The following is a 15,671-nucleotide window of genomic DNA, read 5'->3' as shown; positions in this document are numbered from 1 at the left end:
GGGAAGGACTCGTGATGAAGTTCATGGAGGACTATCTCCTGTGGGAGGTACCCCACGCTGGAGCAGGGGAAGAGTGTGAGGAGTCCTCCCCTTGAGGAGGGAGTGGCAGAGTGTTGTGAACTGACCGCAACCCCCGTTCCCCGTCCCCCTGCACTGCTGTGAGGGAGGAGATAGAGCAAATCAGGAGTAAAGTTAAGCCCGGGAAGAAGGGAGGGGTGGGGGGAAGGTGTTTTAAGATTTAGTTTTTATTTCTCATTACCCTACTCTGATTTGGTTGGTAATAAATTATATTCATTTTCCCCAAGTTGAGTCTGTTTTGCCCATGATGGTAATTGGTGAATGATCTCTCCCTGTCCTTATCTCAACCCATGAGCCTTTCATTGTATTTTCTCTCCCCTCTCCACCTTAGGAGGAGGAGTGACAGAGTGGCTTTAGTGGGCACCTGGCATCTAGCCAGGGTCAACCCACCACACCAATTTTACCATTGATATTTATTCCTTTTTTTTTTTTTTTTTTTTAAATAACATTAGAATATCATTGAACAATTCCTGGTGGAGACTGGAACAAGTGAACAGGAAAACTCAATTCAAGAACCTTGAATCTCAGCTGTATCATGTCTTTGTCAGAGAGGACCAGAGAAGAGTGGAGAAGAGTGTCAGAATCTGTGCCAATCGATTTTTTTCTTTTTTTTTTTTTTTTTTTTTAAGAGAACTTAGTCTAATTTTTCCAAATATAATATTGGCCTCAGGAATAGGGAAAGCATCACCATGGGAGGAAGCAAGAAGTCCTAGGCTTTAAAGATGAGATGGATAATTCTTCCCACTGGAAAACAAACATGAAAGCAGAGCAGAAAGCCTTTGGCTTTTCCAAGAAAATCTTGGAATACGAGCATTTTCAGCAAGATATTTGTTACTTGGTGGGTTTAAAAGATGGAAAGGGAGCACTTACAATTAAATCTCTTCTAATGACCAGCACAAATCATGCAGCAGCATCTTAAAGCCACAGAAAGAATTATATCTGTCCTACTAACTTTTTCAGTGAAGGCTTCTTTTTGAGATTGAGGAGTGAAAAAATTTGCCACACGTACAAAATGGCAAATCCGAAGTTTCCTTCTCTCAAAAAAGGAGCCTGTTGTCTTATAGACATAAAAATACTTCCCAAGAGAGGGTCAGTTCCTTCAGCAGTCTGTCACAGAACAGCCTCTTCAGAGAAAACAAGAGGAACACTTACCAAATATTGAGATTTCACTGAATGAACATCACATGGCAAAGACACTGCTGAGGAGAAAGAAAATCCATTTTTGCTGAAGAGTTACCTTTTGTCAGCTTGAACCTGATTAAATCTCCCATCTACTATGAGGAAAAGTTTTGAAGGCATTTTTCATGCTTAATTTGTGTCACACAAGGCGAGCTGATGAAACTCAACAGAGAAGATGATCGCTTAAAAAAAAGTACAAATCAGCATTTTGCAGTAAGCCTTTTCAGTATCTAAAGAAATCAGGTCTCCAGCTGGGTCTAGTCCTTCTTTTTAAGCCTTTTAACAAGATTAGAATGCTGAGCAATGGTGGCGGCTATTTACATGACGGTGCTGGGGCCCATCAAATCTGTTGTGACCAAAAAATGGTTATATTTCTTTTCTAGGGTCCTTGTAGGGTCCTGTGATGGGCAGCTTGTGGCCAGTGACTGTCAGAAGGCTGACTCTTTGTTTAAGAAGCGTAAAATAAATAAGTTTTTAAGTCAGAGATGATCAAAACATTTGCAGTATCTTTCAAATAGAAGTTTTCTGATTCAACAAGCTCAATATTTAATTTAATAAAATCAAGACAAAGCATACTAAAACAGTCTTGTTTTTCATTTCCGAACAGCTTTTACTCCAAATTTATATTGCATAAACTTCACTGTAAATTATGGTTGAAAATGCTTACATTGTATTTTAAAATGTGGACATTTCAAAGCATTTTTTCTGAAGGTGTAGTTTTTTAAGTTTTAACATTGTATTCCTGAATGAAATAAAAAGCTGTATATAATATATATGTGCATATATTATATACATAAAGGTATATGTACATAAACATGCATATTTTTATATATGCATATATACACAAACTACACACACTGTTTACATTTTAACACTGGAAAAGTTTCTGACAGAATTTTTCACAGAAACAAAATTCCAAATTTGAAGCTTTTCCACACGAATTATGTATATCTTGCATCAAATTTATTTGTGCAAAGCACTAGATGTCATCAGTGTTCGCCATGTCATAGCTCAGATCAAAACTTCCCACAGTGCATTTGGCAATGAAATAAATAGAACAATTAACTCTTCAGCAAATATAGGACAGACCACGCAGGGATTTATTGTTCTCTAGCAAGCACTGAAAATTGGGTTTGCTCTACTTTACTTCCAAATTGCCTTTTACATTTTAAGCAGTAAAGAATCTACATTTACCCCCTTTAAAAGAGGAACTTTTAGGAAGCCTGCAGCTAGAAAATGCTGGGTATTTCCTTGATGGTGCCAAAACCCTTCAAGCTCTTGTGGCAGAGAAGATGCTCAACAGCTTGGGCAGTGGGACCCTTTCTCTGTGTGGCACTGTACCCCTTTCTAAGATGATGTCGACATCGGGGCTGTCAGCTTGAGTTTTTATCTGGCTTGCATCCCAGGCTCCTATTCTGGTTATGCCTGGGCTGGACTTGGATGAACAGAGAACAAACACTGGTTGTATGGTCCCCAAGGCACCCCCTGCAGCCTGCACATCCGCTGGGACTGCCAGGGTGGACAAGGGCACTCTGTGACATCTCACATGCCACATGCTCTCCGAGTGCCCAGTTATTAAAAGGAGCGCTCCTCTCCTTTTGTTCTCCCTTGTCAGTATGCCAAATCTTGTTCAAACTGAATTTAATGGCAAAAACTCCCTCTGACTTGCAAGGGAGCATAATCAAGTCTGTCTGTATTTTAGTGGGTTTGTTTCCAGATAGCTTTGGTCATACTGAAGAGTACTTTATTCCACTTGCAATTTCAGGGGCATTTCCCATTATCAAAGCAGGAGAAAAAGAATCTAACCATCTGCAACCACAGCAACTAGGTCCCTTTCTCCTCTTTGCACTAACCATGTGCTCAGATCAGACTGACTTTTTTCAGACAGATACTCTGTTTACTAGGGATATTTCTAGCAAAACCTGGATAAGAAGAAACACCAAAGCACAAGTCTGAGAACAGGACATACATGGTCAAGAACATCACTGAGGGAAATCATTGGAAAAGCAGGCATTAGGGTCCATAGGATGTATGTCTAAACACTTCAGGACACTAAATTCAGCTCTTACCTGCATGAGTTGCTGCTTCAGTTTCTGTATTTCTGATATGTTGAGCTCACTGAAGAGGTCAGAGACAGGGTGCAGAGATTCTCCTTTCCTACCCGTGGGAGTTCGGTAGTCACCGTTGAGTTTCACGAGAGGCCCGTGGATATGTCCGTTCATTTTGTCGTCATTGTTGGGCTCACCCCCGTCCTCTGCAAACTTCAATCCATCTACTGATATATTAATATGGTTATTATACATACTATCATTGAGGTTGATGTACTGGGAGAGTTCCTTCCTCAGATTGTTCTTTTGCTCTCTTTCATTTTTTAAAGTTTCCAGAGCTTCCTCCAGCTGATGCTCAGCAATCTCCTTCAGCCGGATGGCATCTTCTAGCTGACTATTAAGCAACACTGTCTCCTCCTCAAATCGTTTAATCTCATGCTTTAAGCCTTCATATTCAACCTGAATTAGACAAGACAAAGAACATTCATAATACTAAAACTTGAGTCATGAAAACCTGCCATTTATCAGCCTTGTTGAAATAGGTGTTACAGAAAATACAGTTTGAAATACCAGACATTGCCTGCAGCTGTGAAGAACCGGCTGCACAGAAAATGCAAGTGGAGCTCACCCTGTTAAATACTCCACTGCTCACTTTTTCAGCATGTGAGAATCAAGAAATGTAACACCTTTTTCTGAGCAACTTATGACAATAAACAATGTATTTCATGGAAAGAAGGCTGTTTAGTAGCGGATACCCTGGTAACCATAGATTTATTATGAATTGCCATAAGCAATGTTGGTATATCATGGTATGTATAGATCTCAGGTTAACACAGTCTGATTCATTAATTGCAAGTATTCTGAAGATGAATTCTTATCTAAATTCTTACCAGATGTAAAGTTATTGAGGCACAGATACTCTAAAGTATGTGGTGTCTTAGTAGTGTTCAAATACAAAAACTGCAGAAGAGCCTCAGCTCTGTGTCATACAAGCCTCTCTATTAGTCAAGAAGCATTTGATTTTAAAAATTAAACAGCAAACTATTCCTACAGTCAGTTTAAACTCTAAGATGCCCCAAATTGTTAGAGATTTTTAAACTACCAGACAAATGTATTAAAGAGCTTATCCAGCCTGACAATCCTCGAACGGTGTGTTGGGGATGCCATTTTGGAGCACTTGGCAGCCTGTTGCTCTGACAGCGCGGCCTGAAGCGCTTCCCCCAGCGACCTGGTGCAGCCTCGCCAGGCTTGGAGGGGCTCGCTGGTCTTTCTCCTTCCCAGAGGGCAGGCTCCCTGCCCCACACCTAGGTGCAGTATTTTATCAAGGTATTTATTGGCAGTGTGGGCTGAGGAAAAAACCAGCTGCTTCTCTCTTCTTTAAAAGGCAGCTCCCATGTTTATTCAGTCCCTTCTATTGCACCTAACGAAAAGCACAGCCTAGGTAAACCCAATCTAGCTCAAAACCAGTTACTCAGCAATACCTAGATGGCACAGCTGATCCCCACTGCAGAACGCCTTCCCTTGCTGGCTCTCCTCATCTTCCTTTTCACTGTTGGAAAATCTCACAGCAATGAAAAAGAAGAGCTTTGTTTGTAAAGGTCCTTGTCCATGCTTGACCAACTCTCCTGGTAAAAATGATCATGCTTTGATTTTTAATTTAATTCTAATCATGTTACTCATCCACGTTTTCATTTCTAAATGCAAAAAAATCCCAGTATCTGGTGAAATTTAATTTAATAGTTTGGTGAAAGAGGAAAAGAAATACTGAATTTTCAGGCTTCCATTAAAAAGCTTTTTTCACTTAAGGCTTTTCTCATTCAAATACATTAATATGCATTATTATCTGCAATTTTAAGGCATTGTCTAGAATATTTTTTATTTGACATGTATATTTTTAAACAAACTATCATAAGGTGCTGGTGAAAATAGAAACATCAACTATTCTGACTGGAGTAGAATATTTATCAACCTGTCAAAAGCCTTATACTCATAAGCCTTCGGAAAGGCAAACTTAAAAGCCGAAGCACTAATCTTCAAACCCGGAAAATGGGAACATTTCTAACAACAAAGAAAGTTCCAAAGTCATATTGGGAAATGTTAAATAGAAAAGGAAAATCCATGATATTTTGAGATCTACATTTAGGAACTTGTTATCTTTTCTGACTGAAGAGAGAGGTCCGTCTGAAAAATTATTAAATCCCATCAAGTAGCTATGTTTATAACTTAAGGACATGGAAAAAGAAACCTTTTAAAATTTTAAATCCATATGAAAACCAGAGGTCTGTATTATCTATATGGTTACCATCTCATGGATTCTTGCTTACAAAAGCTATAAAAAACCCCAACACAGATAATTCCAGTTTAGCACTAAGACTTGTAACATATGGTTTTGTAAATTAAAGTATTAAAGTATAAAATGCTCTTAAAATTTTATCTTGTAGCTCAAAGCTATTTTAGGAATCACAAGTGCATGGATATGTGATGCAAAATGACTGATTTTTAAAGCCATTCAAAATGTGGCAATGCTTTTTCTCTCCATAGACTGATAGCATTTGGTTTCATTAAGAATGAAATATTATGACAGATATAAATTCTTGCAAACAGATTTTCTTCTGGGGAAAACTAGGACAGTCCATAAAGGGGTCTTTAATTTCCTGGTAGTGTGAAAATGCCTCCTATGAGGTTGATGAAGAAAAAATCTGTGCCTCAAAGGGGGAATTTGCTGGCTCGGTAAATAACTCTGACACAAAGATGATCTGCTATAAATTCAGTTTCAGGAGCATGAAAGTCTGGGTATCTTCATAAATAAGGAAACAACGTACCCACTTCTGTTACCTGAGGATTCCCTGCAGCACAGTTCCTTTGTTTTAAATGTTTCAATTGCATTTGTGCTAGAGCAGTAAAATAGCAGGAAAAGATAGCTGAAATAGTACTGCATATTCCTGCAGGAATAAGGCAGCTGTGTTACCAGGCTGCCACTAGTGACTGTGGCAGTCTTGGCTATTTGATAAATGCCCTAACTGAACCAGGCAGTAGGTTAGGACATAAACCAGGGGCTGCAACACAGTGCTGTTACCATCTGCTAGCAGTTAAGGAAATGGTGTTATGTAGTGCCATGTTATGCTGGTCTGGACAGCGTCTAAAAGGCAGAAAGTGTTACATCATCCAACTTGGATACTTAAATATTAATCACGTCAAGTTAACTCTTCTGACATGAGAACAAATCTCTTTTATTCAATTTAAATGTTCTATTTTTGAAGCTTGTGGGTTAGCATGGTTGAGAAGAGAGAAACACCAGTGCAGGAAAACGCAAGGAGCAGGAAAAAAAAGGAGAACAGGGAGAACATTATCTCCTCTTTTCTCCACTTCAGAAGAGGGAAGGATGGGCAGGAAACTAACTGAGAGGAAACGGAGGGCTGAACTCTGCTCCTGGGCACCGAGTTCAGCGTGCAGGGAGGGAGGAGGGGAAAAGCAGGAAGCGAAAAGGTGCAATTCTATCTATTTGAATAATTCCTCTGCTATTACAAAGTTCTACAATGAAATATTCCACCAGGATTTTCCTAAAACTGAGGTGAGAGCCTCCCCATACGTCAAAAATGGCCAATAACACTCAGAATAAGTGTTTAGCAAAAACCCAACTGAAAAAAACATACAAAGAAACTTCTAGCAAAGTGCTCTGCAGGATCACGTTATGCAAATGAGAGAAAATGGTGTCATTTTTCAGCATAGCGCCTTGAATCTTTCAATGCTTACTTGATTCTGTTTCAGTGTGGACACCAGTTTCTGTAAAGTGATGTTTTCTTCTTCAAGCTCAGTGTAGTCCTGTAAGAGTCTCGCCTCTCGAAACTTGTACTCTCGAATTTCATCTTTCATTCGTATCCTCTGCAGTTCCACCATTTCATTATTCTGAAGAGAGAAAATGCAAGTACGTTACCAGTCATGTACAGCCACTTTAATGATGAACACTGACTTTAGAAAAGGCCAAACAAAAACTTGATCCTCAAATAGAAATGATTTAACGGTGCAAATCAAAACAGCATAACCTTTTAATCTGAGACCAAGCAGTAATTTCAGGTGTATGCTGGCAATGCAGAAATAAGAACATCTGATAAGAAAGGTCAATTAAAACAATTTCAAGCTTAGGTGTTTATTGAAATGGAAAACCTGGCAAGGCTTTATCATCTCATTAGTTTTATTGCTCTACAATACGGTTGGATTTAAAGAAAATTACCACCTGTTTCCCACCAAAGGGTGCTTTCTACATTCATACAGAAAAGCAATGAGTAACGGCATCTGCTCTGTAAAGACATCTGTTGCTGAGCAAGGTGTACTCACATGTTAGTATCTGCAGGCATTGGAGAGGCACACAGGTAGGCAGGGGGACCTGCCCGGCAGGTAAAGCGCTCGTTAAAAAACCTGACAAATGCATTGCTGTGCTGAGCAGGATTACACCCTGTGAGTCTGAGAACACACAAGGTCACCACTTTATTTTTTCCATTAGCATCTGCAGTTCCCAGACAGCCTTATGACAGAGGTCACAAGGGATCAGCTTCACCAAAATTTGTTTCCATTGGATTCCAGCTCTGACATCAAGGGTCAGGTTATTCTGGAAAGACTCTGCTGGCATAACCCTGATGTAAAATGCACTACAGGAAGACGGAATTAACACGTAGCTGGAAGAGAACAGTGACCGACACGGTCGGTAGGAGCAACCCTTCCCTCTACTTTGAAGAGAAGTCTGCATTTTCCTGATTAATAGGAATAGGCATAATCGGTCGCATCCTCTCCCTGCCAGCAGGAGGAACCTGAGTATTGTGCAGCAGCTGGAAGCACTACTACGACCTCAATGATGGGGCAGAGCCCCCTCACTGCTGGGGTGTCAGAAAGAGCACACCTGGGAAGCAGTCATGGGTTTCTGTAAAAGATTCCCGAGTAGAGGGAGGGCAACCACTGGCCTGATAGCTACCTGGAAAAGTCAAATGCTTAAAAAATCATTACAGCAAAAACTGTAGTCAGCGAGCTCTGAATAGATCTATCTGTACAACTCATCCTCTGGTATGTAAAGGATAAAACCCTATATTCTGAATCAAGGATAAACAGAACTTTGCTTAGCACCTAGATTAAATAAACAATTATAAATCCCTGGAAAATAGCATTGCAAAGCATGAAAAAAAATACATTAATGCAAGTGTTACAAAAGCACTTTTTAAAATGAAGCCTTTTTGTTAAAGAAAAATAAAAACCATCACCTTCCCCCTCCTGGCAACTAATTAAGAAGACTAAAGCTCCTACATGTTTTCTTAACTGAAGGCACGCCTTTGGTTTAAAAGATTGCCAGTGGCAGAAGAGCCACAAGAGCACCAGATAAAAGTAACTCCCTGCAAATATTCCTGCATCCATCACTGCCTAATAAACCTCTGAGTGAACTGTAAGAATGGCACTGCAGGTGATTTCATGAGGTGAAAGCATTTTATACCTCAGGGCTGCCTTTATACATTTTGTTTCTGTCAGCTCATTCTCAGCGGTGGCGGTTATTGATGCTTGCTAGGTGTGGGTATATGTGCGAGTCTGAGGCAGTATGCGGAGAGCACCAAACGCACGGTGCCACTGTGTCAAGTATAATCAAGCTACTCTGCAACTCTCCCAGCATTTGGAGGATGATCAGCCCAGGGAATGAACAGCAACCGGCTGACATCCATCCAACGCACACAGTCACACTGCTGGTTGAAAGTAAGGCCTCTCCGAAAACGGAGGAAGAAACAAGGTGACCAGAGATGGAGGACCTGAGCAAACAATTTTTACTGAATCCATATATATTATTTCTTAGACAGAGTACAAGGCATGCTACTTTGAAAAGGCCTCTGATATTAACTCTGTAAGGTCAGAGTACTCCTTTGTCTTTCCCATTACTGCAAACAGCAAAAGAAAATGTGAGCTATCATCTTGCTGGAGTGCACCACCATTTCTTAAAGAAGACAGAAATCACATTGCTTTGCCACTTGTAACTGCTCCTTCTCCTACATAATCTCGGAGGTATAAACAGAAGGATTTATAGCACTTCTCCTCCTTTTACACATGCAGGAACTATCTCTGCAGAGCAACCTCTGCTCCTCATTACTCATGGCATTTGGTCGAAGTGGGAGCATCCTGTCTGCCGTGCCTGCTGCAGCGCTGCCTGCCGTGCTTCCCGTGACCAGGGCCAAGGCCTCCGCTGGCAGCAATCCGGCTGCTCTGCCACAGGGGCAAAACAAACCCAGCACATCAGAGAATGTGGTATCACCTTGTCAAAGTAACATAAAACATGTGTTTTGTCACTGCAAGTACCCTGGCATTATTCTCCATGCTCCCAGATCCCTCCTCCTATTTGCAAACATCTGCATTATGCTGGCAAACATCCAGCTGCAAAGCGCTCCAGTGCTTTCACTGCTTCCTATGAAAGGCGGCGCTGCCAGGTTACAGGGCAAAAGCCTGCCGTTACCGAGGTTTACAAATGACTAGCCACAGGACGTGCTGGAGGCTGATTCTGTTTTCCTTCATATGAGATCTCTATGCATTTTGTGGAAGTGAACTAGTCTTCAACCTATTAAAAAAAATTCATGCTGAGTTTATTCTTTGTTACTGTCAGTAAGAAAGGTATATTTGTTTCCATCAAATGCTCTGATTAAATGCAGTATCTCTCTCACAACTCTCTATTATTATTTTGAACTATTTTGAATATGTATTTCTTAAGCAGACAATATGCAGTTATAGAGGAGAGATCCTGCTGTGCTGATACAGTGGCAGTAAGATGTAAACTTTTTATTTGGCCATTACATCAGTCCTCTTCCGAGGTGACTTGCACTTGTATGAAAAGAGTATGAGAGGATTTAAAAATACAGGGCAAAAGGAGTCTGTCAACAGGGCAGTTATCTATATGAGCCACTAGAGGACAATGTAACCCAAACTATTAGTAAAATGATTCATAATTAAACTTTACTAGTAATCAAGCACTGAACACTAAACTTGCAGGACAGAGCAATTGAGCCAGAGGCTTTTACTAGGGCACTGCCTTAGGACTTTTTACATTTCCAGAAAGGATTCCCCTATGGACTACTGTATCTGTAAAAACCAAATTAATCCAAGTGGTGGAGCTAATGACACAGGAGCAATGTTTTAATGGCTGTAAATTACTTTCAATCCCAGCCACCAGCTGAACATGGTGCAATGGTATTAATGGATTGGTGCCAAAAAAGAAGGAAAAGGCCTTTCTGTGAAACTATAGAAAACAACAGAGTCCTTGTCAGCATTGCATCTAATTATACATGAGCACTAATTGTGGAAGATGTCAGTCACATAGCTCAATGCATGTCTAATGAACCTACACATAACAGAACAGACCATGAGAAATGAAGAACAGAAGGCTCAGTCGAGATAAAGTCTGTTCAGGTCACCTATCCACTAGTACTTAGATGCATTTTCAGACTTTCCATATATGAAAAGTGAAAGACATCTCTAGGTTTTACAGGGGCAAGGACCATTTCTGTATCATACAACCATCACTTCAATCCTGATAGGTCTCTGACATCAGTGGAATATAAACATTAAATAATAAACTTTTATACTTCTTACCAAAATCAAATGCAATATATATGAATATATTATTCATTTTTGATTCAGCACAGACTTTTAAAATGGTGTATTCCCTACTCTGCGTACAGAGCATGTTGTATTAATTGTGTGTGTAGACACATTGTGATACATTGTGCAATATCAAATAATTGCAAGAAAGAAGGTACTTCAAAATGTAAGAATGGAAATGTCAAATTTTGAAAACAATGAAAAAGGACTATGAAAAAATATATGATTCCCCCAACAGTCATTTTATTGTCAGAACACCCCCAATGTTGCACAAGGAAGGTGCTTGTTACAGCCTTGTGTCCTATCAATATACCTAAGGAAAGCAAACTGGGCAAGGAACAGTACCTGAAGCTGCATATTCTCATCTCAAGATGAGAAGTGAGCTCTGGTGTCTCTTGATTTCCTGAACTGTAGACCCATAAACTGAACTTCTTGGAAACTGGTGGTTTTGAAGCCTTCTTTTTAAAGTGAATGCAGTTCCATTAACTATTTTTGGTTCTTCCCTATCCTGGAATACATAAAGCCCTTTTTTTATTTCTGTTTTTTGTCCCAAACAAAATTAGGGAACTAGTGTTTGAGCTTTTTCCCTACATTTTTTTCATACAAATTTTCATGAAAAGATTTCAGGTCCTTACTGCAGTAAAACGTACTATTGTTCACACTACAAAACAGCCTTGTAATCAGAAATTAATTATATGCCCCAAACTGCCCTGACTAAATCACCACTTATCTGTTTGAATATGCAAGTCATAGCATGATGCTGTGCGTAACTTTCTAATTTTCATAACCCATGAGTAAGAGAACAATGGAAAATTTATGTACTTCCAATTTAACAGCATTGTATTATAGCTGATGCAGTATAAAATCCCATTCAATCTGATGACAGTTTTATTGCACTAGCAGTAAATTGAATGTAATAGAAAGGTTATGCTCAGACTAATATCCATGATCTCATGTGTTTGTTGACAAGTCTCACTGTAAATTTGTATGCCATGTTTACTTGACTCTGAAGAGGAAAATAAAAGGTGTATTTTCTATGAAGAACAATAATAAGCATATCACAGAAAACAGAATTTAACTGGGGTTCAAATTTAATTACAAACACGCTAACTTCACATGGGGAAGCACTACCAGCACAACTTTGGCCAAAACCAGGTTTGGGACTTCCTTTGGGATCATTCCATCATAAAATTACCTCCACTTATAAATTATTTTGGCTTCTTTTTAAATATATTGTTTGTATCTACTTGGTAACATGCAAATATAAATAAATTTATGAGAAATTAATGAGGAAAAAATAACCAAACCCTAAAGTATCTTTGATTCATTACTTTTAGAATATACAGATATACCCTTAGAAACTTCAAAGCCCAATTATATCTCCTCTTTAGAAGCCTCTAATGTGAAATATAGGTACATTATTTGTTTTCTGTAAACAATAGAAAATCTAATTCTGTATCATAAAGAGAATTCTTCTCACCAGCACGATGTAGCAGGACACCAGGACACCACTGGAAAGCCACCCCTCTTCCTTTCTACTAATGGAAGAACCCAAAGAGGAAAATAATACAAGGAAAAGACCCAGAAAGAGACTTGCCAAGCCAGGGAGGAGGCGGCCAGGGAGCACTGGCTGGTCTGCAAAGATACCCAGCTTGCCCCAGCAGGTCCTGATTTTTCATTCTGAAGGCATAAGGGAAGCTGAGAGAAGAGAGGACAAAAGGGGGAATAGAAAAGCGAGGACCATTTTCTTTTATTTAACATCAACTGTTTTAAGTCCCCAAAAAAGGTTCTCTGGACTAGCCTTAAAGTTTCCCTCTCCCATACACCCTCTCCCAAGGTGAGCAATACTCACCTTGAACTGAAAGAATGATGTTTTCCATGTTTCCAGATATATTTAAAACCATAATGGGGTTTTGTGGATGACCTAGTGTGACCTGGTCTGACTCTTTTGCAGAATTTGCAGCCCAATCCTCCTGGTTCATAGATGTAGACGCCTAGCTACGCAGGGACAGAGCATCTCTTGCAGAACCATTTGTGCTTCCCTTTCAATATACAGGTACCTCTATATCCCAAAATAAATTATTTCAAAGATTCTTCTTCCTCATTGTTAAAAGTCTGCATCCTCCTTTTTAATCTGAATTTATCTGAATTTATCTGATCTCATCCTTCAAAAAGTTTCATTCAGGTGGCGTTATTAGAGTTCATGATATTGTATCTGATCTAACCAGCTGTATTGGCATACTACTTTAAGAACACAAACACAGCTCCTATTGTCCAAAACCAGAAACCACTAACTTTTGAAATTACGTACGATTCTGACATTCCTTAGCTTTTGATGTATCATTCATTGTCTCAAAACCAGAAAAAAAAGAGACATGCTATTGTGCACAAGATATTTTTAAAAATACATCTGTAGAATAACATAAGTACCTATAATCTTTCCCTTCCATGGATTTACTTACAGAATGACAGCACTGTCAAAGACAAGGATGAAAAAAAGCCATATATTTGTTAGCTATAGCATATTGAATAGAAGCCAGATCAAGATAATGTATGTTTCAAGTTCCTTCACCAGTGATGGCTCTTAAATAAAGCATTTACAATACATCTAATAATTTTATCATCTGAAATGCTCAACGCATTTGATTGGAATTGCTAAATCTAACGAAATAAGTTGAATTTCTATCAAGGGCAATTAAATGGCCCATTTACATAGTTATCACAGAGTTTGAAACCCATAATATTTAACATTGTAAATCCTGCTACGTATAAATCCCTATAAAATATCTATTTTATTGACTTTCATACATAAATATATGTATCAAAAGACAGAACTAAGGAATGTTCTGGTTGTTTAGGTTTTTAATTCTCCTGCTGTCATGGTCACATAATATTATAATGACTTCTTTATAAACTGATATAAACTACAAATCTCTAATCATACATATTTATGTGAAAAATAATGGTTTGATTTGACTGCATTTATATCAATTAATGCATTAGTGTTGATGCATTAATTATACATCAATTATATATTAATATATTAATTATAATTAATTTTAATTCATTTTATTTAATATTAGCACCCTGTAACAAACACTGCTGTAACATTCGTAACTAATTCCTTCAAAGAAAGAGAAACTTTACCTAACTAAACTGTACTAAAACAGCATGAGAGGAAATTCAGACTCCAGGATTATAGCACAGTTCATTTAATATGATCCTTCTGCATATCTGCAGAATGATGTCATACATTAACATATGATCATTGCAAACAGCAAAATATCAATTGGCTGGAAAAAGTTTTGCCATAAGAAGGACATCCTGGAGGCCATTTTGTTTAAACTTAAAACGGTGCTACTCATCTCTCTCCTGCAGCTCTAATAGTATTAAACATTTCTAAGAAGTGGAAGGATTTCTTTCTAAATACCACACTGACTGGGTAAAAGAAAGATGATGACACATCCATGCCTTGGAGCAGGCTGATAACATCTTGCAAACGCAGAACTCTCCACAAAGAGTCTTCCCACAGTCCATTCAGGCCTATACTGGCCTTCAAATTTCTCCAGGTACCAATGGACAAAACCAGGTCCACCCAGGGGCCAGCCACAGCCCAAAGGCCAGTCCCACTCCCACTTATAGGATCATAGAATAATTTAGATTGGAAAAGACCCTTAAGATCATCGAGCCCAACCGTTAACCTAGCGCTGCCAAGTCCACCACTAAACCATGTCCTCAAGCACCACGTCCACCCGTCTTTTAAATACCTCCAGGGATGGAGACTCAACCACTTCCCTGGGCAGCCTGTGCCAGTGCTTGACAACACTTTCAGTCAAGAAATTTTTCATCATATCCAATCTAAAATTCCCCTGGCACAACTTGAGGCCATTTCCTTTTGTCCAATCGCTTGCTACCTGGGAGAAGAGACTGACCCCCACCTTGCTACAACCTCCTTTCAGGTAGTTGTAAAGAGTGACAAGGTCTCCCCTGAGCCTCCTTTTCTCCAGGCTAAACAAACCCAGTTTCCTCAGACGCTCCTCATAAGACTTGTGCTCTAGACCCTTCACCAGCTCCTGCCATGCCGTGTGCTGCCATCCGCCCAATGCCATTGCTGTGGGAGCAGGATGGGCTCCCCTGGGATCCCCACACTCTGGTTGGGGTGAAGAGTGCAGGGTGGGAGCATGCAGCCAGGGGTGGACAGGGCACTACCTCTTAACATCACACTTCAGCTGAATTATTTTGCCTCATCCTCATTATTCCCACTACACTGAATAGTACCTGAGTAACAAACACTCAAGACTGCGCTCTCTAAAGTGGGGCTGTTGCCCACTCTACATCACCGATTATCCCATGGCTGACAGGGTACTATTATAAAGATACTAAACCCAAATTGCTCTTGCCAGACTAGCTCAGGAAAAAAAAAGAGCGTGGGAAGAATACAGTCTGAGACATTTTGGACTGAATGGTAATTTTTTTTTTTTTTCCCCCAATTACAACCTTTCCTATGAAGGTTGCCCCTTTCTATCCACAATTTAAGAAGCCAACAGCAATAATTCTACATGACTATGCCTGAAGGCAGGCTTTTTGATGGAGGATCCACACAGGCCTTTTCAAGCTCATCAAGAAGAGCTGGTTTTAAAGCCCAACTGATCACTTGGGAGAGGCATCTGCCAGTTATACATATCTCTTTGAGAGGCCATCTGTCAGGTGCAAAGTGCCAAATTTCCTTCTAGAAGGGAGGAAAATGTT

General features: G+C 39.5%; 1 protein-coding gene across 4 annotated transcripts in view; it reads right to left on the bottom strand.

Moving 5' to 3' along the window:
- The window catches only part of BICD1 (BICD cargo adaptor 1), a 189,149-nt gene that overhangs the window by 45,804 nt on the left and 127,674 nt on the right, over window positions 1-15,671 (bottom strand). For all 4 annotated transcript variants that reach the window (XM_082310129.1, XM_082310124.1, XM_082310126.1 and 1 more), the window contains exons 3-4: window positions 7,059-7,211; window positions 3,327-3,764 (exon numbers count right to left, since the gene is read on the bottom strand). In XM_082310129.1, coding sequence (XP_082166255.1) covers window positions 3,327-3,764; window positions 7,059-7,211 — 591 coding nt within the window. The remainder of the gene's footprint in view (window positions 1-3,326; window positions 3,765-7,058; window positions 7,212-15,671) is intronic.

This window comes from Platalea leucorodia (genome assembly GCF_965183815.1).
Source record: "Platalea leucorodia genome assembly, chromosome: 4".
NCBI lineage: Eukaryota > Metazoa > Chordata > Aves > Pelecaniformes > Threskiornithidae > Platalea > Platalea leucorodia.
Note: the sequence above shows the minus strand (reverse complement) of the source record. Positions and strands in the feature narration are given on the sequence as shown.